The 27,804-nt window shown below is 44.7% G+C and overlaps 1 protein-coding gene across 1 annotated transcript in view; it reads right to left on the bottom strand.

The window, feature by feature from the left end:
• The window catches only part of LOC147459406 (uncharacterized), a 58,016-nt gene that overhangs the window by 24,487 nt on the left and 5,725 nt on the right, over positions 1 to 27,804 (bottom strand). Inside the window, exons 3-5 of the mRNA XM_086510676.1 lie at positions 13,947 to 13,993; positions 13,702 to 13,758; positions 13,431 to 13,503 (exon numbers count right to left, since the gene is read on the bottom strand). Coding sequence (XP_086366802.1) covers positions 13,431 to 13,503; positions 13,702 to 13,758; positions 13,947 to 13,993 — 177 coding nt within the window. The remainder of the gene's footprint in view (positions 1 to 13,430; positions 13,504 to 13,701; positions 13,759 to 13,946; positions 13,994 to 27,804) is intronic.

The following is a 27,804-nucleotide window of genomic DNA, read 5'->3' as shown; positions in this document are numbered from 1 at the left end:
TCTTCTTATACATCTCATCCATGTTCTTAACATATCGATCTGCCTCAAAGATCTTGTCCTTTGTATGCAAAATGGGAGGAACCTTTTTGCCGCCTTCAACAATCTCAAAAGGTGCTTTGCCAGTAGACAAATGCACCGTATTATTGTACGCATACTCAAGCATAGGCAAATATTGTTCCCACTTGCCCTTATTATCTGACACATAGCATTTCAGCAGATCTAAGACAGTAGAATTAGCCTCTTCTGACTGTCCATCAGTTTGTGGATGAAACGAAGACGAGAACTTGAGCGTAGTGCCCATGTTCTCAAACAATCCTCTCCAGAACAAACTGGTCATGCAAGGATCACGATCATTGATAATCGATTGTGGCATTCCATGGTACTTAAACACATTGTACATGAACAAGTGTGCCATCTGATCAGATTTTATCTTCTTCCTGACAGGGATAAAATGGGCCTGCTTGTTGAACCTGCAGATAATGGTCCATATACCATCATTCCCTGTTGGCATCCTTGGAAGATCAAAGATAAAGTCCATAGCAATGCTTTCCCATGGCTTATCCGGAATCGGCAGTGGTTGTAACAACCCTAGTGCCTTTTGCCTGTCAAACTTGACCTTTTGGCAAACTATGCATGCTCGCACAAAGGCATCCACATCTCTTTTCAAGGTAGGCCAATAGAAGAATGTCTCTACCGCTTTAATTGTTGCATCAATGCCACAATGCCCTGCATACGGTGGGACATGACTCTCTTCCATGACCTTATGTCGCAGTGGCCAAGTGACACAAAGTCTGCCATGCATCATCATAAAACCATCTCTGAGGAGGTAGTGCTCGTGATGTTGCCCCTCTTGTAACTGTTCAAAGATCCTTGCAAAATCTTCATCAGCAGTATACTGTTCCTTCATGTCATCTAGCTCATGATGATAAGGAATTGACACAGCTGAAATTTGTGGCTTTCTTGATAACGCATCAGCCACAACATTCTTCTTGCCTTCCACATGCATAATCTGCAAGTGGGCCATGGAAAGAATGTTTGCCCATCGCATATGCTTTTCGGATAACTTTGGCTGTGTCAAGAAGTATCGCAAGGTCTGATGATCTGTTTGGACAACAAAATCAGCACCTAAGAGGTAGTGCTTTTAGCTAGAAAGCGCATGAATCACAGCCAAGAGCTCTTTCTCATAGACTTGCATAGTCCTCTCTAGCCCTTGCAAAATTCGGCTTTCATAAGCTACTACCCGTCCATCTTGCATTAGCACTGCTCCGATGCTACTGCCACACGCGTCACACTGGACCACAAATGACTTCCTGAGATCTGGCAAAACAATAACTGGATCTGAAGTCAACTTTTCCTTTAAGAGACTAAAAGCTGAAATCTCTTTTTGGGTCCATCTGAAAGTGACCTCTTTCTTTTGCAATGCGTGAAGAGGCGATGCTATCTCTGCAAAATTTATGATAAACCTTCTATAGTAGGAACACAATCCCAAGAAGCTTCTGACATCGTGCACAGTCTTCAAGTCTGGCCATGTCTCGATAGCTTCAACCTTTGCGGGATCCTTTCTAACACCATCCTTTGAGACTATGTGGCCCAGAAAGTGGATCTCTTCGAGGAAGAATTCACTTTTCTTAGGATTGACAAGTAACCTGTGACTGCGCAGCTCTTCAAACACAATGGTCAAGTGACGCCTATGCTCCTCTTCATCCTTTGAATACACTATCATGTCATCGAAGAACGTTCCAACAAACTGTTGATGCGAGCGGAAAATCCGGTCCATCATTCTGTTGAACATGGCAAGAGCATTTGTTAGCCCAAACGGCATCACTAGAAACTCATAAAGACCAAATGTCGTTCTAAACGCAGTCTTGTGCACATCCTCTGGCCTTATACGAATCTGATGGTACCCACTCTTAAGGTCTATCCTGCTAAAAATTGCAGCACCCTCTAAACGATCGAGAATATCATCAATTCTAGGAATAGGAAACCTATTCTTGATGGTATTCTTATTCAACGCACGGTAATCAATACACATGCACCATGAGCCATCCTTCTTCTGCACTCAGAGCACTGGGGAGCAAAAGGGTGAAGAACTAGGCTGAATCAGCCCCTTCTCTAATAACTCCTCAACCTAGCCCATAATCTCTTTCTGCTGTGCCGCACTAACCCTGTAGGGAGGTCTATTTGGTGGGCTACACCCTGGCACCAAATCTATCCGAAAGTCCTCAGGTCTCTCTGGCAGCAATTGCGACCGTAATGAATCAGAAAAATAGTCACTAAACTTTTGCAAAAATGCTGACCTTTCTTTATCTAACACAAATAAATTTGATTGATCACTATCTGAGACATCACGTACAAAAATCAAGTACACAGAAAGATGATTCTTTATTACAAAAGTGATAGCAGAAGCAGATACAATAGGGACTGACTCTCCTTTAAGCTTTACATCCAAGATGTGAGTTTTGCCCCTATGCTGTACAGTGATCTTTTTGTTGTAGGCATCCAAGACTCCATGCACTCGGAACATCCACGGGATCCCCAACAAGGCGTCACAACCTTCCAGCGGCATGATGTAAAACTCTTCAGTGTCCACATACCACTGAATATGCAGACGCAGTTTTCCAATGATGGGAGTAACACACTCTGAGTGGCCAGGACATGCCAACCCTGCCTCTGCTGTGTACCCCATCTCTTTAGCTCTCATGCTCAGCTTCATAGCTAACTTTGGTGAGATAAAGTTGGCTTTGGCACCTGGATCAAAGAAAATGAGTGTTGTCTGATCCCTAACTTTAACCCATGCCCTACATAACTCACTGGCATCTGTGCTCGGCTTGTCACCCACCATGTCTGGCACTAAACCTGCCGTGGGTTTTGGCTTCTTGCCTTTTTGGTCTTCTTTATCCTCTGAGTCAGCTGCCTTTTCCTTTGTGGACAATTGATAGAAAAGTGACCAGGCTGCTCGCATATAAAGCATTTGTTCTCAGCCATTAGGACCTTCTTTTCCTCGAGCGACTTGCGCACAAAAGGCTTCCTTTTCTGTTTCTTTGCCTGCGCTCCAGAAGTCCCGGCTGAATCCTTGTCTTGGTGGCCTTTTCTGACCCCTGTGACGCATCAGGAGCCGTTTTCACGAAGGGCTTCTTCGCTGAATTTTTCTTTTGTTGCCCTCCTTTGTCACTGTTCGGAAATCCACTGTCCTCTCCTTTCAACAAGGCAAGACCAGTGTTCGCAACTTCCATAAGCTGAGTAAGGGTAGCCACTCTGTTCTTTGTACAGTAATCGCGAAGCCCTTTAGGCAGCCCACAACAGTACTTCTCTATCTGCTCTGTCAGCGGCACAAATCTGTAGGAGGTCATTGAGAGTAACGCTTTACAAAACCTCCTATTGTACTCCAGCAAGCTCTTGCACGAAGCTGAAGTAAGCTGGTGCCAATCTGTCAGGACATCGGCTTCAAATTCATTTGATAGCCAAGCAGATGCAAACATTTGCTTGAAGTAAACCCAAGTGGCGGGTGCCTGTCGTTGCATTAACAATGTCGTCCACCATGTAAGCGCATTGTCTTTTAAGAAAGTGGCAGCTTTCCTGACCTTCGAGGCCTCTGTAAAATTCCCTCCCGCATAAGCTGTATCAAACTGCTAGAGGAAAGTGAGGGCCTTTGTCTTATCCTCGAAACCACTGAAGGTACTGAACTTTACCGCTGCACCACCTTCTTTGTAAGCCTTCGGCTTCTCTAGTGCCCCCAAGTTGTCATACGGAATGGTCTGCAACATGGGCACTGTAGTAGGCATGATCGGCACGTCTTAGCCATTCACATTTTGCGTCAGAGGTGCGATATCTGGCTGCTGTCCAGAAAAACCAGCCATGCCAAAATGACCCTGTGGCACCCCAAACTGGCCCTGGTTGCAGTGGAAACCTTGCTGCATGCCGATACTACCATACATGGGGTTTGGCATGATGCCTTGCATACCCCCGAACACTGTTCCTGGCATGTACGGCTGACTCCCAGGCGCATAACCAGCCATACTTTGGAACACTGATCCACCCCTGAAATACCTAGGATGTACCGTGGGTGGTGGAAAAACTGAGTGCATAGCCTGGTATCCAGATCCCTGTCCATTCAAGACAGCATGCTGGCTCTGAAAGGTGGCGGGCTGAACTGGCATAACCTGTGGAATAGGCGTTCTAGCCACCTGTTCAAGCACGGGAGGAACCTGCTTTGGAGCCCCCGACTCCGCAACATGCGAGTGTTCCCTTTCCTCCTGCGCCACATGAAGTACCTGGGCTTGAGCATCAACAAGCTCCGTACGCGGCGTAGGTTGCCTATTTTGCTATTGCATTGGTGGCGCTTGCAAGAATTCCATAAACCTCGGATTCTGCACCAGCTGCGAAAAGACATTCACCGCGGCAACTAACTGAGTCTTGAACGCATCATCCTCGAGTTGCCCAGTCATAAAGCCCTGTACTACTGGAGGGACATTCACGTTGACAGGAGGTACAGACTGACGTGGCCGTGAGCTCTCGCCAATCTCAAAAACCATAGGAATCTCCTGCCTGTCCTTTGAAGAGGAACCCTCTTCCATAATTCCCTTCCCCTTGTCGGCCATAGTGTAATCCCCGCGTTCCTGCACTCTGTGTCTTTACCCTAAACAATCCAGGCTCACTCTTTAAGGAAAAAGTGATTGATGTCCCGGGACGAAACCATGAAACCGGCCCGTAGGGCGGTAGGTGTTGGCTTTCACCCGAAATTCTTTACTTTAGACACACACACAGAGAGCACTTTGCAAAGGAGACCTGTAACGGGAATTAACACTTAATCACACACGGCTCGGAAGCTAAAATGCTCCGAGCAGACGCCGACAACCTGTAAGCCCCAAAATTGGCGCCCCTTTCGGTATTTCTTTATTCTTTAGGAGAGTAAAGTACAAAGAAGAGTCCTGGGAATCCTTTGACTGTATACCCTCTGATTCTTGCCCAAAAATAGTAAATTCAGCGCACTATATTTACTGGTTTTTGCCCTATTTTCAGCCCCAAAGAGTCCCCTAATTGTTCTCTGCCAGTGGGGCACGATTCCCAAAGGTTCTAACGTCCGTATGGCTGAAAAACAGTAAAATTACAGCGCATACACAGCGCTGATTTTGCACCTATATGGTGAGGTTATGACCCTCACCAGTGCCTGCTTTGGAGTAGCAGCTAGCTACCCTGTTCCTACTCAAGGAGGCTCTTGCCTCAGCACAAAAGCATGAACCCACACAGCTGTACATTAGTCAAATGAGGAGCCCTCTTGTGGGGCATTGTTACCATATACATGTGGTAGTGATGTGTGTGAACACACTAGGACCGCCGGGGCATTTTTTCCCTCTTTAGGAGGTTTTTTCCCCCGTGCATTGTATATACGCCCATCACTCTAGGGCTATCTATCTTTCCATTGCACACTAAGTAACACACTCTCTATTGTGTGCCTTGAGCTTTCTTCGTCTTCTCCAAGCTGTGTGTGTTTCTCTGCAACCCTAATTCCAACAATTGGTATCAGAGCAGGTCATGTCCTCCCGGGCTTAGTCGCCAGCTGCTCCAGTACACGCCTGCTCACTTTCTCCGATTTCAGTGAGCTTTGGCGAGCGTTCGCAGGTTGACAAATATTTTGGGCAAGCTCGAAGAGCTTGGTCTGCTCAGAATGTTGATTTGGGCTCATTTCGGCCTCCGTTTCCACTACAGGCAGTACTGCACAGGCTATTTCGTCATTTTGTGCAGAATTTCTGTCAGTGTCGTTTTCTGCATAATAGGTGCCTTATAGTCTTCTACGGTTTGTGCTATATAGCACAGGTTGTTCCCGCTCCATTTCTCCTATTTTCAGGCAGTTTTCACATCAGGTGCAGCATTTACCATGGCTGACAACAACATAGATGTGTTCAAGATGTTTGCTGCTGAGGACAGGTTGGATGGGGACAACTACCCTATGTGGGCTTATATGATGCAACATGTTCTTGTGTCAAAAGGTGTCTGGAACATTGTGAAGGGCATTGATGTACGTCCTGGTTCTGAGGATATAGGCGATGTTGAGGATGTTGCAGGTCTTGCTACAAGGATTGCAGTTGTTAGAGTTGTTTTGCCTACGGCAGAACAAGCTCGTTGGGATGTTAAGGATACGCAAGCTCATGCATTGATTGTGTTGTCTGTGAAGCGCACCATTGTTCCTCACATCCGTTCAGCAAAATCTGCAAAACATGCTTGGGATATTCTAGTAGGTCTTTATGCAAGCCGCAATGAGGCTAAAATTGCTTTGCTGCGTAAAGAGCTGGAGTCGAAGATTATGCATGAGGAAGATGATATGGACACTTTCCCTGCTAGTGTCAAGGATATCAATGAACAACTTATTTCTGCAGGTGAAGTTATTTCAGACAGTTCCCTTGTGCAGACTGTTCTTGATGCCTTACCAGATTCTTACCAGACTTTTGCTAGTACTTGGAGACTTATGACCCAAGGAAATCCAGAAGTTGTCAAGTTTGATGCATTATGCACATTGTTGTTGCAAGAGTCACTGTCCAGAAAAAACAGGACTAGACAGCGTGCAGTTGAACGGGCTTTTATTGCTTCTCAAAGAAAGGGTGATAACAGCAATGCAGCCACTTCTTATGGTTCTGCTGCGAGTGGCAAAAATTATGTTCCTAATGCTTCTACTGATAGCAATTCGTCTGGAAATTCTGGTGATAAGGGCAAAAAGAAGATGCGTTGCCATTATTGTAAAGCCAATGATCACTTGATCAAGTCGTGTCCTAAGTTGAAGGCCAAAGAGGCTAAGAAGAAAGAGGGTGGTTCTACTGCAAATGCTGGTTCCACTACAAATGCAGCCATTGTTGAGTCTTCTGTGAAAGGAGATTGTGTTACTGATGTTGATACAGAATGGGCTTTTAGCGCAGAGTGCACTTACAATCCTGCTGTCCATGATGCATGCTTGTCAGTTGCTGCAGATTCACATGTATGGTATTTCCACAGTGGCGCTACAAAGCACATTACCTCACATCGTGAATTGTTTACCTCTCTTGAGTCTGTCCCTCATGGGAATTCAGTCACTTGTGCCAACAACGCCTCTTATCCAGTTCAGGGAGTTGGAAAGATTATGCTCACTGCTGCTAATGGCAGTTCCTTCACACTTGTTGATGCACTTTATGTACCTGGGATCAAGAAGAATCTCTTGTCTGTATCCGCACTTGCTAGACTTGGACTTGTAGTCAAATTTGTGGATGATAGATGTACAGTTCATGATCTCAGTTTTGGTGATGAAATTGTTGCATCTGGCCTTTTATGCCGTGGGCTGTATAAGCTCACTTTGTATGACAAGTGTGGACAAAATTTTGCAAATGCTGTTGTAGATACAAGGGCTATTTCAGATGCAAAACTTTGGCATGCACGTTTTAGTCATCTGAATTTTGCCAGGTTGCTGCGTTTGCAAAAATCTGATATGGTTGCTTCTTTGCCGCCTCTTGAAGCACCTGCCAAACATGTTTGTGAAGGCTGTATTTTGGGTAAGATGCAGTGTTCTAAATTTCCAAAGGATGGTTCAGTTCGGGCCACATGCAGGTTGCAGCTTGTCCATAGTGATGTTTATGGGCCCATGCAAACTCCGTCCTTGGGCAATTACTTGTACTTCGTGACTTTCATTGATGATTACTCTAGGCATGCATGGGTATTTCCGCTTAAAGCGAAGTCCGAAGTTTTTATGTGCTTCAAACAATTTCTAGCTATGGCTGAAAATGTCTCGAAACGTACTATGGGCACCCTCCGTTCCGATCGAGGGGGGGAGTATATGTCTCATGAATTTAATGCATTTCTGGCTAGTCGTGGGATAAAACACCAATGTACAGTGCCTTATACACCTCAGCAAAATGGTGTTGTTGAGAGGAAAAACAGGTCACTGACGGAAATGGCACGATGTATGGTCAAAAGTCAAGCTTTACCTCATTCTTTTTGGCTTGAGGCCATCATGTGTGCCACTTATGTACTTAACAGGTGTCCTACGAAAGCTTTGCAGTCTATTACTCCATATGAAGCATGGCATGATAGAAAGCCTTCTATTGAGCACATGCGTGTTTTTGGTTGTTTGGCATATGCTTTGGTGCCACAAGTGCAGCGCAGAAAATTGGATGATAAGGCTGTCAAATGTATTTTTGTTGGTTATAGTGCTGAAAGCAAAGGTTACAGGTTGTATCATCCGCAAACAAAACGTATTCTGGTTTCTCGGGAGGTAGTGTTTGTGGAAGATTCTGTTCAGCCCTTGCTGTCATGTACTAGAGACAGTAATGTAAGCTCACAGGACATTTATGACACTTTGTTGCCTCTTTTCAGTGGTGGAAATATGAATGTAAGTTCCAATGAGGCAAATGTACAGCCTATGGGGGTTTCTGAAAATGTTTTAGATCAGCCTATTACTGATGCAGATGTACATGATGTACTTGATGAGGAAAGGGCTGAAAATGAGCAGGCTAGAGGTATGCTAAAATGGCTGGTGCACACTTTGCGTGACAGTATATTGGATGCACCTTTGTCTAGTCGTACTCGTTCAGGCTCTCGCCATGCATCTTATGCATCAGATTGTTATGCTTTGGTTGTGTCTAGCTTACATGATGTTGAGGAGCCTCTGACTTTTGATGAACCACAAAATTCAGAAAATTGGATGGCTGCCATGCAATCAGAATATGATGCACTTATAGAAAATGACACATAGACTTTATGTGATTTGCCTCCTGGCAAAAAGGCCATTGGTACGAAGAGGGTTTACAAGTTGAAACGCAAGCCGGATGGTGAGATCGATCGCCATAAGGCTCGACTTGTTGCAAAGGGTTATACACAGCAAAAAGGCATAGATTATGAAGAGACTTTTGCTCCCACTTGTCGTATGACTACTGTGCGTTTTCTATGTGCATTGGCAGCTCATTTTGGTTGGGATGTACATCAATCAGACATTGTTACTGCTTTCTTGAATGGTGACATATTTGAGGAAGTTTATGTAACGCAGCCTCGCGGTTTTGTCATAAAAGGACAAGAGGACAAAGTGTGCAAATGTAACAAGGCTTTGTATGGGTTGAAGCAATCTCCTCGTGCTTGGTATGAGAAAGCTGAACTCATTTAGTCAAACAAGGCTTTTGTAACAGTCCAACAGAAAGCACATTGTATGTAAAGCGTGAGGGTGATGTACTTCTCATTGTGGTTCTTTATGTTGATGATTTGCTGATCACTGGACCAAATGAGAGACACATTGCTGAATTTAAGGCTGATTTGAATGCTACTTTCAAGATGAAAGATTTGGGGCTATTGCATCATTATTTGGGTATACAGTTTAAGCAGTGTGATGGTGGTATTGCCTTGTGTCAGAAAAGTTACATAGAGACATTGCTATGTAAGTTTGGACTTGAGGATTGCAAACCTATTGCCACTCCCATGGAAACAGGTTTGAAGTTGAGTCTACATGATGCTGGTGATCCTGCTGATGTCACTCTTTACCAAACTGCTGTTGGCTGCCTCATTTATGTATGCAACACGAGGCCAGATATTCAGTTTGCAGTCTCACAGGTCAGCAGATTTATGCATAGCCCAGGGTCTAAGCATTGGCAGGCTGTCAAGAGGATTTTCCGCTACCTTAGTGGCACTTTACATCTTGGCTTGTTTTATCCCAAGGGGGGATCATTGCCACCAGACTTACATGCTTTTTCGGACTCACATTGGGCTGGTTGTTTTGACACGCGAGTGTCCACAAGTGGTTTTTGTTTCATGCTTGGCAGTTCATGTATATCATGGTTGAGCAAGAAGAAACCTACTATGGCCGCTTCGAGTTGTGAGGCTGAGTACAGGGCAGTCTTCACAGCTACGGTTGAGTGTGTATGGCTCAGACGCCTTATGGCTGATTTGGGTGTTGGACAGGACACTGCCAGCACTATCTACACTGACAGTCAGAGCGCATTGGCAGTTGCGAGGAACCCAGTTTTTCATGCTCGCACAAAGCACATTGAGGTGCATTACCACTATGTCAGGGAGAGACTCTCAGCAAGAGAGATCAGCTTGGCTTATGTGCCAACACAGGACAACCTTGCAGATCTTTTCACAAAGGCATTGTCTCGTGAGAAGCTTGAAGCTTTCCGCAAAGCTTTCGGCTTACTCCCCTTTATGGATTGATCCTGTCCTCAGGGCATGGCACTTCCCTTTACTCATGTGCCAGCTCTCGTTCACCGCATCACTCCAGGGGGGATTTGTTACCATATACATGTGGTAGTGATGTGTGTGAACACACTAGGACCGCCGGGGCATTTTTTCCCTCTTTAGGAGGTTTTTTCCCCCGTGCATTGTATATACGCCCATCACTCTAGGGCTATCTATCTTTCCATAGCACACTAAGTAACACACTCTCTATTGTGTACCTTGAGCTTCCTTCGTCTTCTCCAAGCTGTGTGTGTTTCTCTACAACCCTAATTCCAACAGGCATCACATAACTGCACGCAGGGGGGAGAGAGAGAGCACTATGTAGTGTGCAGGGCATCACTCCTAGCACCTCACTATACATGAGAGGGAAAGGAAGCACTCCATAGCTCTTAACCTGTGACGAAATGCATAATGAGGCCTCTCCGAGCTTAAAAATCAACGCCCATTTTTTTGTAGGAGGAAAGTCGATGAAAATGTGACACTTGGTGCATTTACAAGCATTTCCCGTTTCAGGTTCGCCGCTTAAAAATATCTCAACCGACGCGTCAGTTGACTTCGCGACAGAGTTATAATATGTTTCCCTAGTCATACCGGAGGTAATGACGCGAACACATTTCATGGCCCAAAATAGCAGTTCCCTAAATTTTAGGAGATGCTTCCGTTGGGCTTCCACTGGTCTTCTGACCATCTATCCTCATTGGGACCGCATCCAAAAGTGCAGTGTGGCCCAAGTATTGGATACTTTCTGTTGGTAGTTACCCCTTGACTTTAGGCCTTTATTGACTTCACTTCCTAGTATCCACCAACTTACTAAGTGCGATGGAGGAACCTATATGATCTTGCTTTGAGCCTAGACATCCTCTTACCATACGAATTCCAGTGCCGACCACTACCCATCTGCAGGTGAAACTACCGTTCACATTGGCCATGCAATGTCCGACCGTTTGCTACTTCAAAAAGAGGGTCTCAAAACAAATAAAATAAACCCCATTGGAAAGAAACCAACAACCAAGGTTAGCAGTTGCCACCTCTTTGTGACATGGTTAATAACTGCCACGTCCTCATGACAGATAAAATAAATGAGGGTACCAAGAGTGGGTAGGTATGTAAGCCACGGGCAGGGGCTGCTATCCGTAGTATGTGTGCTACACTAAACTGGAAAGAGATGGTCATCAACACAAGGGCATGATCTACTACCACACCAACAAGTCTAGGTCCAACTGTGAGGTCCTGGATACTAGAGATAAAGCTCGGCTGTGCCATGACATAATCCACAGTGCTGGCTCCGTGTCTGTGTGGAAAGCATGTAAAACCTCCCACAGCAAGAAATCGATGTAGGCCATTCAAAATGGCCAATCTCCTTTGAAGTATCATAAAATATTGTCTAGTGATGGGCAGTCCTAGCATTGAAGTCCCCCAGAACGATAATGTCACCGTCCCTAGAGAACTCCCGTAAGTCATCATCCAAAATAGAAAAGGGGGATTGTCCTCTAGGGTGGTGCATATACTAACGTACCCGAAGGAAAGTAGCAAATAGAAATGTAAAGGTGTCTGCCTATCTCTGCCCTCAGTCTCACCCATATGTAACTAGCCTGCTCGTCCCTACAGCTATATGTATCAATGGCTGCAACTCCTCCATGAATAAGACTGTCACTCCCCCTGAGCCTCGTCCTCTGTGCTCTGATCGAGTTCCCTGTCTACAAGCTGTCTCCCATTTGTATCCGCTGACATGTGGCATAGAGGGGCTTGATGTGTCTCAGAATAGAAGATTATGTCCCTCCCACATCAAGGTATAGAGATCCATTACAATTCTACGTAGCAACTTTGAGTGTGGTCCCATAGGTCTTGTGCCGTCATGTGGAGCGCCTCTCCATAATAACCACTCGTCCGTCTCTATAGAGAGAAATGAAATGATATATTAACGTCTTCAAAAGGCCAAAATGACCTATGAGACCAAGTTGTTACAATATAGTGAATCTGATACCATGTCCGGAATCAAAAAGGACTGAAACAAAAAATACAACTACTACAAGCTGGGACTGTATGGATGTGCCAGCTAATACAAAAGGTGCCCAGTACAATGTGTAGAACAATGTGAGAGGAGAGAGAGAGAGAGAGAGAGAGAGAGAGAGAGAGAGAGATGGTCACATCATATCATTGGATAAGCTACATTTTAAGACATGACTCCAAGGTTGAAGTCATGAATATGACTTGAACTTCTACTTGGTGTATGCTTGGTCTATTTTGGAAGGTTCATTGCAGGCATGTGGTAATGTGGGATGAGCCTTTTTCCACTAGGGACACACTAATGATGGCCTAGTCTACTCTAAGCTTCTCCATTCCTTGCGTATAGGCCCTTCCAAGGTAGCTCGACAAGATTTCTTAGATATATGAGGGCGGACCTCGATCGTCTTTGGATATATTGCAAGTCATTTGCTGTGGCACTTCTTGCCACCACTTCTCCTTTCATTTGCTATGGATGTGGGCCTCATCACAAAGTTGCATGGAACAGGAATAGTTAAATGGGATTAAAGCCCTTTTGGAAACGGGAGTAAGGGTGCTCAATACATTATGGAACAATGGAACATACGTCAATTTGACTACATCAACATGAGATAATACAAGATAAAATAAGTTGACTATTTAAGAACACACTTACATGACTTGAGATCAAAATCTAGCATTTCACCATTGTGATCCTAAAATAACTCAATAATTCCTATGAATTCTTGTAAAACAAGAGCAGAAACCCTCACTTTATGAAATGTGCTTCCTTGTCCTAAGACTTAGAATAGTGTTCCAAGCCTTAGGACTCTACATCATTCTCCGATATGCATATATCAACTTTGTATATTTCCATTGAATCAAGCCAATAGAGTGGCCTATGCTGTATATCTAAATAGTAAGGCACTATTATAAAGACATCTTGTTGACGCGCACTAAAGGCCATTAAAAACTAGCCCATGTCCTCTAAACATCATGAGAGTACAAAAATAACAATAGAAAGTGTATGTGATGGGTACATGCATGACCACGGATGGTTGTGGCGCTGGAGAAGGAAGTCTCTACGAGGCTCAAGAAAAATCTATAAGCCAAGCTTAGGACAGAAAGCTCAATGTGGTCCTCTGCTATGATGAGGGGTAAACTATCTCACACATATGGGAGCCCATAGCAAGTCCTTAAAGATGAGAGAGAGAGAGAGAGAGAGAGAGAGAGAGAGAGTGTGCCAAATAAAAATTGAAACAAACCTCTAGCAGAAGACGGTCTTCATCAGCATTCCAAGTGCTTTTATTCATACATGTATTGAGATAGGTCTGCCATCTACAATTGATGTGTGTGCCGGAAATACGATCTTGGTTACACTTTCATCCATGAAACAAAATCAATGCTCTACCCTATGAAATGAATCAACTCATCCTGCTAATGTGTGTAGAAAAAATCATGCAAAGAAGTGCATTCACAAACCAGATTAGTCGTGTTCATGCTTTCAATAGACCAAATTAAGCTCTTGTCTCTCACCTCGTTCGACAATCACGAGGATTTTTATTTTGCATCTTGACCGCAATGATGTGCCACCTAAGGAACAATAAAGTGCTAGTTTACACAAAATCTTTCAGCCTTCTTACTGCATACAAGCTACACTTTTTGGTGATGGAAGAAAAAAAAGGAGTTACAGAGTAAAAGGTTGATTCAAGCCTTCTTAGCGCTACAAGCTAAAATTTCTTTTTAATAAAACAAAAAATTATCAAGAGAATGACTCTTACTTTTTGGTCCCATGCCGCTTCACAAGCTCTTTAAGAAGATCATCCTCCTGTTTTTGGAGGGTCACAACAAAACCATGTTGAGCACATGAAAAGAATAACCATGATGTCTATTGTCTTCATCTTTGTTATCAAATCAATTCTATTCAATTCCCACACCCCAAGGATCTATATGTAGGGGTGGGGATTGGGGGAAATACGGCTATTTGCTCCTTATGTAATCCAATTCTGTGTCTAAGGGACAGAGCCCTATAAAGTGAGCATAATAAGTAAACATTAACGATGCTTTTATTTGGAAGGCTCCAGAGAAACTTCAAGCCATAATTTGTTTATAATGGGGCACAAGCTTGACCAAAATTGGGATACCTTAGAGTTTATTCTAGCTACATCAATTTAATGCTTACTTTTTTGTTGTGCCTAAGAGCGATAATGACTATGCCTCTATGCATCTATTGGGTGATTGTACCTGGGCTACTACAAGGAGTTCCTTTAGGGCCTAGACAAGGACGTCACAATCTGATGATGTGGCAAAACCTCTACCGGACGTTCTTAGTGTGCAAATGGCAAGAAAAACGAGTGCCTCTATAGCCTTGTACGAATGAGCTCTTTGGAAGTTGTGCAGGTGTTGCAACTATTATAATGGGGGCTTCCTTATCTTTTATCTCCAAGAGAGGTAGGGACAAGTGGCCGGGGACCAAAAGGTGGAACCAGGCGCCTCTTCAACTGAGTGTGTACTCAAAAAATGCGCTACCTCTCTCCCCATGAGCCCCTCCATGGCAAGCCTGAGAGCCTCTCACCAAGTGATACACCCATAATGGACGCCCCCTTTAGGCTGTATACCCCCCACTTTCCACTTTTCTCTTCCCATGTGGGATAATCCTCCCACCACAAAGCACTTCCTCCTCAAGCCTCCCAACTCCCTCATGCCCAAAAATTTCCAGATTTTCCCCAAAGTAGGAGCACTTCTCAAGCAACTTCCCCGAAGCATAACTTGTTGCTCCAGTCACCGAATGACACACCGTAACACACGGCTCGAAGCCCATCATCTCGGCTACATCTAGAATTCTTAAACCTCAACATTTCTAATTCAAATTATCAAATTGGCCCAGTTGCCCTTGTCGCATGCACCTGCAATCACTTTCTAAGTTGAGACCACCCACTTCGGGTGCTCATAACTCATAATGTGCATGTCCAATTCACGAGCTATAAAGCACGGCTGAAAATATATATTAAAAACCATGTTTTGGGGACTCGAACAACCCAAAACATCAGCACCCAAGCCTGGAAAATCACACCCTTGTACATGAATATTTACATGGTCACTTCCAAGACTTACAAGGCTATGTACACATATATATACGAGGCTAGTGAGCAAGCTTTCAGGCACGACCTAGTGACTTTATGCTCATCCAAAAAATGCATGACAATGTAAAGAGGGAGAGCACTAGCCAAGCCTAAACCCAACCACAAGAGCCGACACCAAATCTGAGGTCAGGCATGTAGAAAAGGCCGCATGATTTGAAGTGCAATTTGCGGCAAAAATTGCAGGCTGCTATTGTGGCATTGTATGGACAGGGTGACGTGACAAACTTTGTGGTTGATGCTTTTTTGGCTAAATTTATTAAAAGCATTGCGTTTTTGGAGTGCCAAATTCTAAAAGCAGTTGACGTTCGTGCTTTTGAGCACTTGTAAAAGCAAAGGCCAGGTGCATATCAAAGAGAGCTTGGGGTGAGTATTATTCACTTAGAAATTTACGTGTGCACGCTCCTCTCAGCAATTGTACACAAATTAAGTAATATAAAGAAATATAGTAAGGGGCGCCTAGATGAGGGGCTAGAGTGGAACTCCGCCCCTCCGTGTCTCATCGCAAGTGTGAAGTTCTTTTTGATGCTAGTGTTTAAAGTATTAAAATTGGTTTCAATTGTTATTTTCCATCGGCACAAGGTGCCTTCCCGGTTACATGCAACCCACTAGCCTAGGCTTAGCCTATTTTTTGAGTCTAGACCAGTGGACCAACCTGGTCTAGTCTACCTCTTGAGTCTAGACCAGTGGCTAGTGGACCATCTGAAATGGTGATTTGTAAGTCACCGTGGCCATGTCATCCATTATTGTCCACTTATCCTATCAGAGGAGATATTTTGCTCACAGATCTCTGCCATTGAATATATGTGGCAATGAGCATCAGTGGATTATTAATTGAATTAAGTCCAGTCATCGAGTCCAGTTCTGTACACAACACTAGCCCACTACCATCAGCACTAGCACACCAAGCACTACTGAGCCTCTGTACCCCCTTTATGAGTGCTGCCTACCAAAACATATGTATACACTGAGAGCATAATGGTCCAGCAGTCATTTAGTCTACGGTGGTTTGTTCATGTATTGTCCTTCCAGTTCTACGTCTTTCCTATTTAGTTCATCTGTTATTTCGGTACTGCTATTATGATTCAGTTGTCATATCAGTTGTACCATGTTACGACTGAGTGACATTTCCTGCATACTACATTGAGAGACACCCACCATAGAGCACATAGCATGGAGCACATGACGCATTTCTCCTTCTACAAGTAGTGTCATTTTTGGCATGCCCGGTTGGAACTCAGAAAAGAACGAACTCAATCAAGGTCGCCTGTGCCCAGTGGCCAACACAACTCCAACTAGTGGACTAGTTCCTACTTGTAGGCTACAGTGCCCAGAATGTAGCTCAGCTCCAACTGATGCACTAGTTCCTACTTGTCAGCCCCGTTTCAATAGGTTGACTAGTCCGACACAGTGGTCGACTGGTCGGCTCAGCTTCAACAAGTTGACTAGTCGCCGTGGTCGACACTTGTCAGCTCAGTTTCGATAGGTTGACTAGCAGGTGATGGTCGGCTCAGCTTCAACAGGTTGACTAGTCCTAGTGGTCGACTAGGTCGACTCAGCTACAACACATTCACTGGTTTCAGATGGTCGACCGGTCTCAACAGTCAACTTGCTCTGGATAGTGGCTTAGACTAGTGGGCTCAGTCCATTTGGGTCAAGTAGTCCAGGCTAAGCCCATTGATACTTGTCAGCTTCATGAAGTGAATCAGTCCCACCCAGCATGCTCGACCCTACAGTTGCACTCGTACCAGGTATGGAACCACTCGTACCTCATTCACGTTCCATTCTTCCGTACCTGATCCGTGCTTCCATACTTGGCTGGCGGAAGTGACCATTGGGACCTTTTTGACTGTTGACTACCCCTTTTAACGGTTGGGCAGCCCTAGGCATTCTTTGGAATGCCCTTTGGGCATCCTCTCGACTCCTTGAGACTTTCATGCTCTCCCATGATCCATCACTCTCTCATGCTCTCCCTCTCAATATCCCATGCTCTCCCATCACTCTCTCATGCTTTCCCATCACACTCTCTCCCTCTCATGTATGATCCCCCTCTCTCATGCTTCCACCATGAACCACTCTAAATGATTTTTTGAGTTGTGATGTGACCAAGGCAATGACCTCCAGTTGGACCACTCTGAGAATCTAAAATATGTTCGATTTCACGAGGGGAGACACACCATCTCAACCAAATTTGTAGAGCTGACCTCCAATCAAGAGTGAATGGTTTAGACTTCAATAGTAATCTTCTGTTTTGCAAGGGAGATACATTCTCTGGGTACAAGCTAGTGGACAACAAATATAGGACATCGCCATACCATTCCAGGGTTGTGTCCACTTTAAAGAGACTGCTATCTGGGAAGTTATCATCAACACCTGTAGCTTCTTTACCTGTTTGTATGCGAGAGAGATGATTGGTCATGACGTAACGCTTTCCTAGACTAAGGACCACTTCGGTATAAAACTCCTAGAATAGAAGTAGCCACCACCAAACCCAGCATGCAACTTGAGGATGATGATCAATAATAATGGTGAATTGAACCCCTAATAAACAATACCGGAATTTTTTTAAGTATTAGCAATAGCCAAACCTTCCCTCTCTATTGTGTTGTAGTTGCACTCGCTATAGTGCGCACGCAACTTGCATGATGAATACGACAATCCATGTTGAACTCCTTGCTATAGGCTGAGTCAAAACAGCACCCACAGCAGTTTGACTAGCATCTGTATGTACATGAAAGTGAGAGGCCAATCTGGGGCAACTAAAATGGATGCCTCAGTGAGGCGCTTTTTTAAGTATGCGAAAGCTTGGGCCTCAGCCTTGGACCATTGAAACGGTACAGCAGCACAAGTCAAGCAGGTCAGACCCCAGGGTTTGGGCAACATTAGCATACATACGAATGAACCTACGATGATAACCTGTGTGGCCTACAAAGCTCTGAACACCCTTGGGGTTGATAGGGGAAGGCAACCTCAGAATTGCCACGATTTTTTCAAGGTCAGGAGCTAGATCTTTAGCAAACACCGCACGATCCAAAAGCGTACCTTGCGTGACCAAAAAGTGGCATTTGTTGGAATTGAGCTTAAGGCGTGCCTCTCGGCACTTTAGAAGACTGCAGAGAGCTGAGCTAGATGCTCCTTCAAATTTTCCATTGGGGTGGAACACTAAGCGTCGGAGAATGTCCAAAAATCATCCATATTCGAAGATGATCAATGAGCAACAAATAAATGATGATGTAAATTGTACGATTGAAAGGAGGGACGTTTTTCAACGCAAAAGACATTCTTGTACAAATGAATATACCCCATGGAGTCACGAATGCAATCTTGATCTGGTCCGCAAGATGAATGCCTAACTGATTGTAGCGACTGAACCCATCCATGAAACTGGAAAGTATGTGCCCCGCCACATCTTAGAGCACACATTCGATGAAAGGTGTGGGAAAACCATCCGGGATTGTCACCTTGTTCAGAGCGGGGTAGTGCGCACACGCACATTTTATTGGATTGCTTCTTGGGCACAATGACCATGGGTGATAGCCACTCGGAGTGCTCCACAGGCACGATGATCCCAGCTTCTTACATTTTCTCTAGTTCTAGTTTGACAGCTTTTGCATACTTGGGGTTGAGCTTGTAAGCACTGCCTTTGACTGGCTTAGCCCCTTCGACCAGAGGGATAGTGTGGACACCCAGTCCTAGTGGGATTCCTTCCAAATCTTTGTAAGACAAATCTCCTTGAAGGAGTGCATAAAAGGAACTATTTGGTCAAGTAGTGCCGAGTGTTCCCACAGTCAAGCAGCTAAGAGAATGGGCTGAGGGTTGTCACGGTCCCCGAGGTTGACTTCCCTAACACTCTCAGGAGGTGTTGCTGGGGAGAATGCATCAGAAAATGAAGAGTTTTCTGCCTCTTGCAGCTTTGAGACATCGTGAGCTGGCGTCTGATCAATATTGAAATCAACATATTCTTCTTGTAACCATCCTTGTGGAAGTTCGTCAAAGGGAAGTTCATCAGACATAGAAGAGAGCTTTGTCGTGGTCGGGGTGTTAAGACACAAAGGAGGTTGAGAGTTGAGGGAACTCTTGCCAAGGAGATTTCTCACCTCATTTATGGTCTTTGATAGGCTCACCAAGCCCATAGGCCTCGACAATAGGAGCATTTGAGTCAACAGCTGTCATGACCTTAGCACTTGTTTTTGGGCTAGGAAGCACATTTAACCCTCTTGATGTAAAGGCAGTGCAAGATGGGGTATCCTCGGGAAAATATTGGATAGAAACCACATAAAAAGGCATAGATTTTGTAGCTTCCGACCACTTGAGCAGGTCCTCCTTTAACCCTTCAGGTGGGATAGGCTGCTCCAAGTCAGGGTTGGACTCTGTCACAGGACAGGCACCACGTGCCAATAGAAAAGAACAAACTGAACAACTTTAAGCACTTCAAATAACAATTGAATTGAAATAGAGAGAGACGACACGCGACACGGAATGGCGGAATTCCACCCCAGAGAGTATTGGCCCCAAACCTTGACGCCCCTTTCGGTATTTCTTTATATTGCATCAACACAATACAAGCCGGTACTCCAGACTCTGCACCTTCTCCAGGAAGCATGCCAGAGAATGAGCCCTAACCTCATATTTAAAGGCCCTTGGCCTAAAAAGAAATTACAGTTTAAAGCCTTTAAAACTCAAAAGCTCCTGGTCCAAAAAGCAATGCCAAAAGCTACCAGCTTTTCGTAAATCGCGTTGGTGTCCGTACAGCAAGCCATGTGTCAGTCCGCCACGTCAGCAAATCAGGGTTAGGGTTAGGGTTAAAGTTAGAGGTTCTAATTTTAGGGTTAGGGTTTTGGGCAGAATTAGGGTTTTTGATTTTAGGGTCAGGGTTTATGGCAGAATTAGGGTTTTTGATTTTAGGGTTAGGGTTTTAACAGAATTAGGGTTTTTGATTTTAGCGTTAGGATTTCAGCAGAATTAGGGTTTTGACACGTCAACAATTTGTTACAGACTCCACTAGCAAAGAAGTATGATGCACTACTGGATCCATGACTCCTTCAAGTCGAATGGGTTTCATTGGGGAGTCAAGAGTATGTATCCACTTTGCATCATTTCCCCAATCATGTAGAGCTTTAGTGTGTTGCAGCCATGGTCTACCGAAGAGCAAAGGAAAGCCGCCTCAACCTGGGAAGACGAACCACAACAAAATCCAAGCTAAAGGTGAAGTCCTCCAACTGCAGAGGCACTTTGTCTACTATGCCCAAGGGATAGATTGTTAGGTGCAGCCGAATGAATGTTTGAACTTTGCTCAAGACGAGTGCTCCGAACTGTGCTCAAGGTTCCTTTTTGTTCTTATGGAAGGGAGAGGCTTCCGTTCTTAATGAGAGAGTGCTATGATCACAAACAAAGTGAATGGATACTATGTGTGCAAGTGTATGAGCTGAGAGATAGAGAGAGAAGAGAATACGACACTAGAGACGTTGTAAAACCCTCCTCCGAAGGCCCCACTCTCTATGGCGAGAGCGGTCTACAATGCTTTGGACTTGCCGACGATGTCGACGACGATGACGACGACAACGAGACGGGCTGAAATCTGAAAACGCTAATGGCTGAAATCTGCAAACCTTTATCTCCTGAATTCTGACTCTATGTCGATAACGACGATGCAACGACGACGTGCTGAAAACGCAAATGCTGAAATCTGCGTTTTCCAGGCTGAAACTGTAAACCTTGCGGAAATTGGCCGTGCGGCAAGGATCTGCTGCACGAAGGTGAGATCTACGAGGTTCGGGACTTTATCTGCGGTGTCTAAAGGCTGAAAAATGAAAATGCTGAGGTTTCTTGATGTTCCATCGCGGTGAATCTCCAAAACGCTGGGGCTGATCTGCAAATCAAAAACGCTAGGGCTGAAATTTCTGCTGTCGCCGGATGGCCTGCAACTACAAAACGCTAGGTCTCTTGTTGAATCTTCTGCTAGGGATCTGCAAAAGCAAAAACGCTGGCTGATCTGGTCCAAAACCGCTAGGTGGTTGCTGTTGAGCAAAAAAGCTAGGGCTTGGGGTTCTGCTGAGAAGTTGCATGTTGAGCGAGTGCTCCTGCTGCCTCTTCTGCCAAAAAGTGCTAGCGCTAGGTTTCTATTTATACAAACTTACTCAATTTGCCCTACCTACTTTCCAACAAAAGTCACTTAAAAATAATAAGTCAAAAATGTCAAAAATAGGAAAAATAGGCTAATTGCACTGGAAAATATCCCTGAAGGATTCTGATGGATTCTGATGGGAATGCTTATGATCATGCTATGTGCAACCAGAGGATATGCATCTACATTAAGTGTCTGGACATGCACGGTCTACGAATAGACTCACAAAAAGTGCCAGATCACTTCTAATCTAGACTGATTGGACTGACTGAACCCTGATCATGCTGTAGCTTGTCCACGGACACATAGGGTTAGATGTGTCACCTGACATCCCCTCCTTTTCAAAGTGAGATACTGGTACCGAACTGTATGGTGTCGAGGGAGATCGCCAATAGCATCCGGAATCCTGGAAGGGACTCTTCGCCGGCCCACTCTAATGTGTGGGTCGTGCGGTACTTGAACTTCATAAAGGTATGCAACGCTTGCTTCTTTGGGCCGCGCCGAAAGCGACACGAAGTCTTCTGTGGCTCCTTCAATGCTTCAACTTTGTCGAGAGTCATGCTTCTTTCTTCCTCAAGAATCTCCATGGCTTAAAATTCCTGAAACCACTTCCAATACAAAAACATGAACATACCTATTCCATGTAAAGTGCGTGGAAAAAATCTTGTCTTCCTCAAAGACTGTGCATGCAATGTAGATGAACATAAAGACGGAGTGACAAACCGTTCATCAAACACACGCAAGCAATGAGATCGAATCTTTCTCTTTTGATCGAAAGCAATCAATTGTGCCAATTCACAACGAAAATACCCATGCTTGGTGCTCATACTTTCATGTGCTCTTTCTACAAATGTGTCATGCCAAGGAAGAGACATGGAAGGTGACTTCCGTGAATGCATACTTTTCAGCTTTTCATGAAAAATCCGCATACATTTGTGCTTATTCATGAGTGAAACGTGCTCAACGTACAATATGTCATGCCTAGTAAAAGGGATCACATAAAGACGCTGACTAAAATACAGGAAATGATCACGAATGAAACACTCGAACAGTTCGTGCGTACTAATCATGCGAACACATAATACTTCCTGTGAGGGTTCTTTGGACCGAGGCTCAAGAACCAAGATCGGTTCTTCGTGAGATGGTTCTTTCTGAGGGAGTTGTTCCTGAGGGGGTTCTTTGGACCTCGACTCGAGAGCCAAGATCGGTTCTTCGTGATTGATCGTCTCTGCAATGAGGTTAGCTTCACTAGAGAAAGTATCAACTAACACATCATCCTTCTTGTGAACAATCACATCTTCTTCATGCAACTCATCATGCTTGTGAGAAATCACATCTTGATCACGCAAATCATCATGCTTGTCAGTGTCATCCAAATCATCAAGCTTATCATCATGCAAATCCTGTGTCATGCTTTGAAGCAGAGACGGAGAGTCTCCTGTTTCTAATTCTGTGCAAACTACACATGTACAATAGAAAAGAGTCGCAAGAATTCTTTCATGTGCTGGTCGCTCTTTTCTTTTATGGCTTTGTTCTCACGATCAAATTTTGCTTGTCTTGCTTTGTTCTCGTGATCAAATTTGGCTTGACTTTCTTTGTTCTCGCGATCCAATTTGGCTTGTCTTTCTTTGTCTTCCAAGTCGTACTTACGCTCTATGGTTGCCATGCTTTCTTCATATTCACGATCTATGGCTGCCATTTCTTCTTCATAGGCTTTTCTTTCTGCTTCTCTTTCTTCGCGTTCTAGCTTTCTTTCCATAAACAACTGCTTCAACTCCTCCGTAGGAGTTAGTGCAATCCTTGGCGTAGATGGGGAAGGGGGAGGGTCGGAAAAACCTCCTGGTGGGAAAAATTCTTCGTCGCCTCTCTCATGCTCATCACATGTATGCAAAGTATCCATTCCGCTTCGGGTGATGACCATGCACTATGATCTTTGGTTCTTAAGTTCACGAGGAACTTGGGTTCTTGAGGGTCTTGGGTTCTTGGGTTCTTGAGGTTCTTGAGGGTTTTCTTTCGCTTGCAATCTGTGTTTGAGAAGGATATTCTCTTCACCCGAGTTCTGCTCTTTTCCGCGGGCGCACCCCTTGGCGGCCTTGCGCTCACACCAAAGGGTTGCTTTTTCCCACCTCACGTCGATTGGCCGGCCGCTAAGTGCACGGTCCGCTCTCAATGAGTGAAAAGAGGCACAAGGGGAGGCTGGACAAGCCCTTCTTTTCTGGGATTCCTGTCCCTCTTCAAAAACACGATTAGGAATCGACACGCCCAAGAAAACTTGGGTTCGTGCGACCTCAACAAGCAAAAAAAAATTGTGGTTCTTGTGGTTCTTTCCTTGAGTGATACAGAACACTGCCAAAGCTTTGATGCCAATGTTAGGTGCAGCGGAATGAATGTTTGAACTTTGCTCAAGATGAGTGCTCCGAACTATGCTCAAGGTTCCTTTTTGTTCTTATGGAAGGGATAGCCTTCCGTTCTTAATGAGAGAGTGCTATGATCACAAACAAAGTGAATGGATACTGTGTGTGCAAGTGTATGAGACTGAGAGATAGAGAGAGAAGAGAATACAACACCAGAGACGTTGTAAAACCCTCCTCCGAAGGCCCCACTCTCTATGGCGAGAGCGGTCTACTTATGATTGCACAAATCTCTACAATGCTTTGGACTAGCCGACAATGTCGACGACGATGAGGACGACGACGAGACGGGCTGAAATCTGAAAGAGCTAATGGCTGAAATCTGCAAATCTTTATCTCCTGAATTCTGACTCTATGTCGATGACGACGATGCAACGACGACGTGCTGAAAACGCAGATGCTGAAATCTGCGTTTTCCGGGCTGAAACTGTAAACCTTGCGGAAACTGACCGTGCAGCGAGGATCTGCTGCAGGAAGGTGAGATCTGCGAGGTTTGGGACTTGATCTGCGGTGTCTAAAGGCTGAAAACTGAAAACGCTGAGGTTTCTTGATGTTCCGTCGCGGTGAATCTGCAAAACACTGGGGCTGATCGGCAACTCAAAAATGCTAGGGCTGAAATTGGTTCTGCTGTCGCCGGATGGCCTGCAACTGCAAAACGCTAGGTCTCTTGTTATTCTTCTGTCGCCAGGGATCTGCAGAGGCAAAAACTGTAACAGACTTGGACACTCCAAGTCAAGAATCAACCACGACAACACCAAATAACCACTTCAAAACAATTCACAGATCACAATAGATTTGCACTGGCCCAACGGAGTTCGGTGCCTAGAGATATTGGCCCCAAAGGCTGGCGCCCCTTTCGGTATTTCTTTTTGTATTAATCAATCCTCAAAGTACAAGAGAGTGGCTCGGGGTTCACTCTCAGACTCTGCGTCCAGATGCCCTGAGAAGTGAGGCCCTCACCACTAATTTTAAGGTTACAAGGGATGCCCAAAATCAGAGCCCCAAAAGCTTCAAATCAAAAGCAATTGCTCTCTCTCTCTCTCACAGAGAGTCAAAACTTGAAAGCAAAAGCATTCTCTCTCTCTTTCTCATTAGGTAGAGAAAAAGCAAAATTTGCGTCGCTCATCTTTCTATAAAATAAAAAAATAAAAAAAATAAAAATTTAATAAGCCTCCGCGATTTCCGGAAATTAGGGTTTTTGGCAAAAATTAGGGTTTCTGTTGTCCGCCACGTCATCACTTTGTGACATACCCCCCTCTTGAAAGCATTGTAATCGATCGCGATTACGCCTACAAAACCGACAAAAGCTATAAACTGTCTTAGTAGACACTGACTGTTAGTACCTACGTACTAGGAACACACATCTAGCACATGTACAAAATCGACAGTCACATCACCCGACATCACACGACATCACCAGACATCACCAGACATCACAAAACATCACATGACATTCAACATTCATTCGGATCTTAGAGCATGATTTATCGGCAGGGTAGCTAGCAATCACATCTAGGTCCAATTAAGACCTCATCGATGTCTGATTGACTAACCCCTATTGCAACCATGTCTATTCGAGATCAATCAGACCAAAATGCTGCAGTCATTTCAGCTATCACTTCCTGCACTCACAAGAAGTCAAGAACAAATCAGTATCATTCCATTTCATAAAGTCGTCCAACAGAATACTGTCAGCTCTCAGTATCCCTGAAGCTCAAAGAGACATCAGTGACTTTAGTATCAAATCGAGGCATCTGTTGACAAGGGAGCGGAGTGACTCCCCTCTTGTGCACACTGCACCAGATCTCCGGCCAAGCTGAATTCTGGGTTCCGTTTGGAGTAGACTATGCTAAACCAAAACATCGAGGTAAAGTTTCACAATCCGAGAAGTATCTGCTAGGTCCTCCTCCTCCATCCACTTCGCATCAAATACAGGAAGTTCTTGAACTTAACCAAGAACCGCCTTCGGACTTTACCTTTCTTCGTATCATTATGTGCCAAAATCTGTTCAGAAACAAGGATCTCCTCGTTTTCTTCCACTTCGGGTTGCTCATCAAGCTCCCCATCATCAGGCACATCACCCTTAACAGGGTTCAAGAGACTCACATGCAATGCATTATGAATCCTCCAAGTATCTGGCAGTTTCAATCGGAAGGAGACATCATTTATCTTGTTAGTGATCTGGAAAGGTCCGTAGTATCGCATACTAAGCTTTGGAAAAAGCCTGTCCTTTCCCTTTTTCTTTCGTAGGCGTGCCTTCTCAAAACGTAAGAGCACCCAATCATTCTCCTTCAATTTCAAGTTGCGACGATGGCAATCCGCTGCCTTTTTCTGTCGTTCTTGAGACTCCTACAAAGTCTCACGAACCTTGGCAATAGCCGTATCCAAATCTCACGAATATTCATCCACTTCAAATATCTAATCTTTCGTGCTCAGGAATGATGGAACCTTCGCAGCACTTTCAACAATCTCACATGGCGTCTTCCCCGTCGAAGAGTGTATCGTGTTATTGTAGGAAAATTCCACCAAAGGTAAGTTCTTTTCCCATTGAGTCTTCTTATCCGAGATACAAGACTTCAATAAATCTAAAACCACTGAATTGGCAATCTCAGATTGCCCGTCAGTCTGCAAGTGGAACGATGATGAGAACTGCAACCGCGTGCCAATGTTCTCCCAAATTGCATTCCAAAACAAACTCATAAATCTGGGGTCTTTGTCGGAGACAGTCGTCTCAAACGTGCCATGTAATCGGAAAATCATCGTGATCATTCTGTGTTCTCGGGAGATCAAAAATGAAATCCATTTCAATACTTTCTGAGGGGCGGGTGGGTATGGGTAAAGGGTGTAACAATCCCTGTGCCTTATGCCTGTCAAACTTGACCTTCTGGCATACTGCGCACAACTGTTCCACGTCCTTTTTGAGTCACGGCCAAAAGAAGTATCTCTCTACCCCTTTCATGGTGGTAGCAATGCCGCGGTGACCCGTAAAAGGTGGATAGTGGCATTCAATCATAACCTTTTCCCTCAACGGCTGTGTAACACACAACATAGTCTTTTCCATCATGTAGCCTTCCCGAAGGGAGTATCGGGCTACTGTCTCCCCATCCCATATCCGTGTGAAAATATCTGCAAAATCTATATCTGTGGCATAGTGATCGACCATATCCTCGAAGCTCCTATGATGTATCGCGGAAATAGCCAGAACCAACGGTTTCCGAGACAAAGCATCTGCCACCACATTCTTCTATCCCTGCACATGGACAATCTGGAAGTGGAATTGTGACAAGATGTTCGCCCACCGCATCTGCTTTTCCGAAAGCTGCTTCTGTGACAAGTAGTAGTGCAAACTCTGATGGTCTGTAAAGACAGTAAAATCCGCTCCGAGTAGATAATGCCGCCACTGAGTAAGAGCATGGATAACCGCCAATAGCTCTTTCTCATAAATCTGTGCTGTCATCTCTGGCCTAGAGAACAATCGGCTCTCGTAAGCAATGACTGGTTCTTCTTGCATCAAGACCGCACCCAGACTACGACCATAAGCATCACAAAATACTTCAAATGACTTCTGCAAGTCCGGCAAAGTCAAATTTGGTCCTGTAGTCAATTTCTCTTTCAATGTCTGAAAGGCAGTCACCTCTGTGGATCCCCACGAGAAAGGTACTCCTTTCTGTGTCAAGATATGCAAAGGGGAAGCAACCTCTGCAAACTTTCGTATGAACCGCCTGTAGTACGAACACAGTCCCAAGAAGCTTCTAACTTCATGGACATTCCTCAAATCGGGCCAATCACAGATAGCCTCTATCTTGGCCGGGTCCATTTGCACTCCTGCTGCTGACGTGTGTATCTCTAGTAGGAAAAATTCACTTTTCTTTGCATTAATCACTAACGTGTAATCTCGTAATGCCTGAAAGACTTGAAGCAGATGATCTTTGTGTTCTGCTTCATTCTTGGAGAAAACAATGAT

This window comes from Adiantum capillus-veneris, chromosome 4 (genome assembly GCF_014529385.1).
Source record: "Adiantum capillus-veneris isolate H3 chromosome 4, ASM1452938v2, whole genome shotgun sequence".
Classification (NCBI taxonomy): domain Eukaryota; kingdom Viridiplantae; phylum Streptophyta; class Polypodiopsida; order Polypodiales; family Pteridaceae; genus Adiantum; species Adiantum capillus-veneris.
The sequence above is the reverse complement of the archived record's forward strand: the minus strand, read 5'-3'. Positions and strand labels throughout refer to the sequence as shown.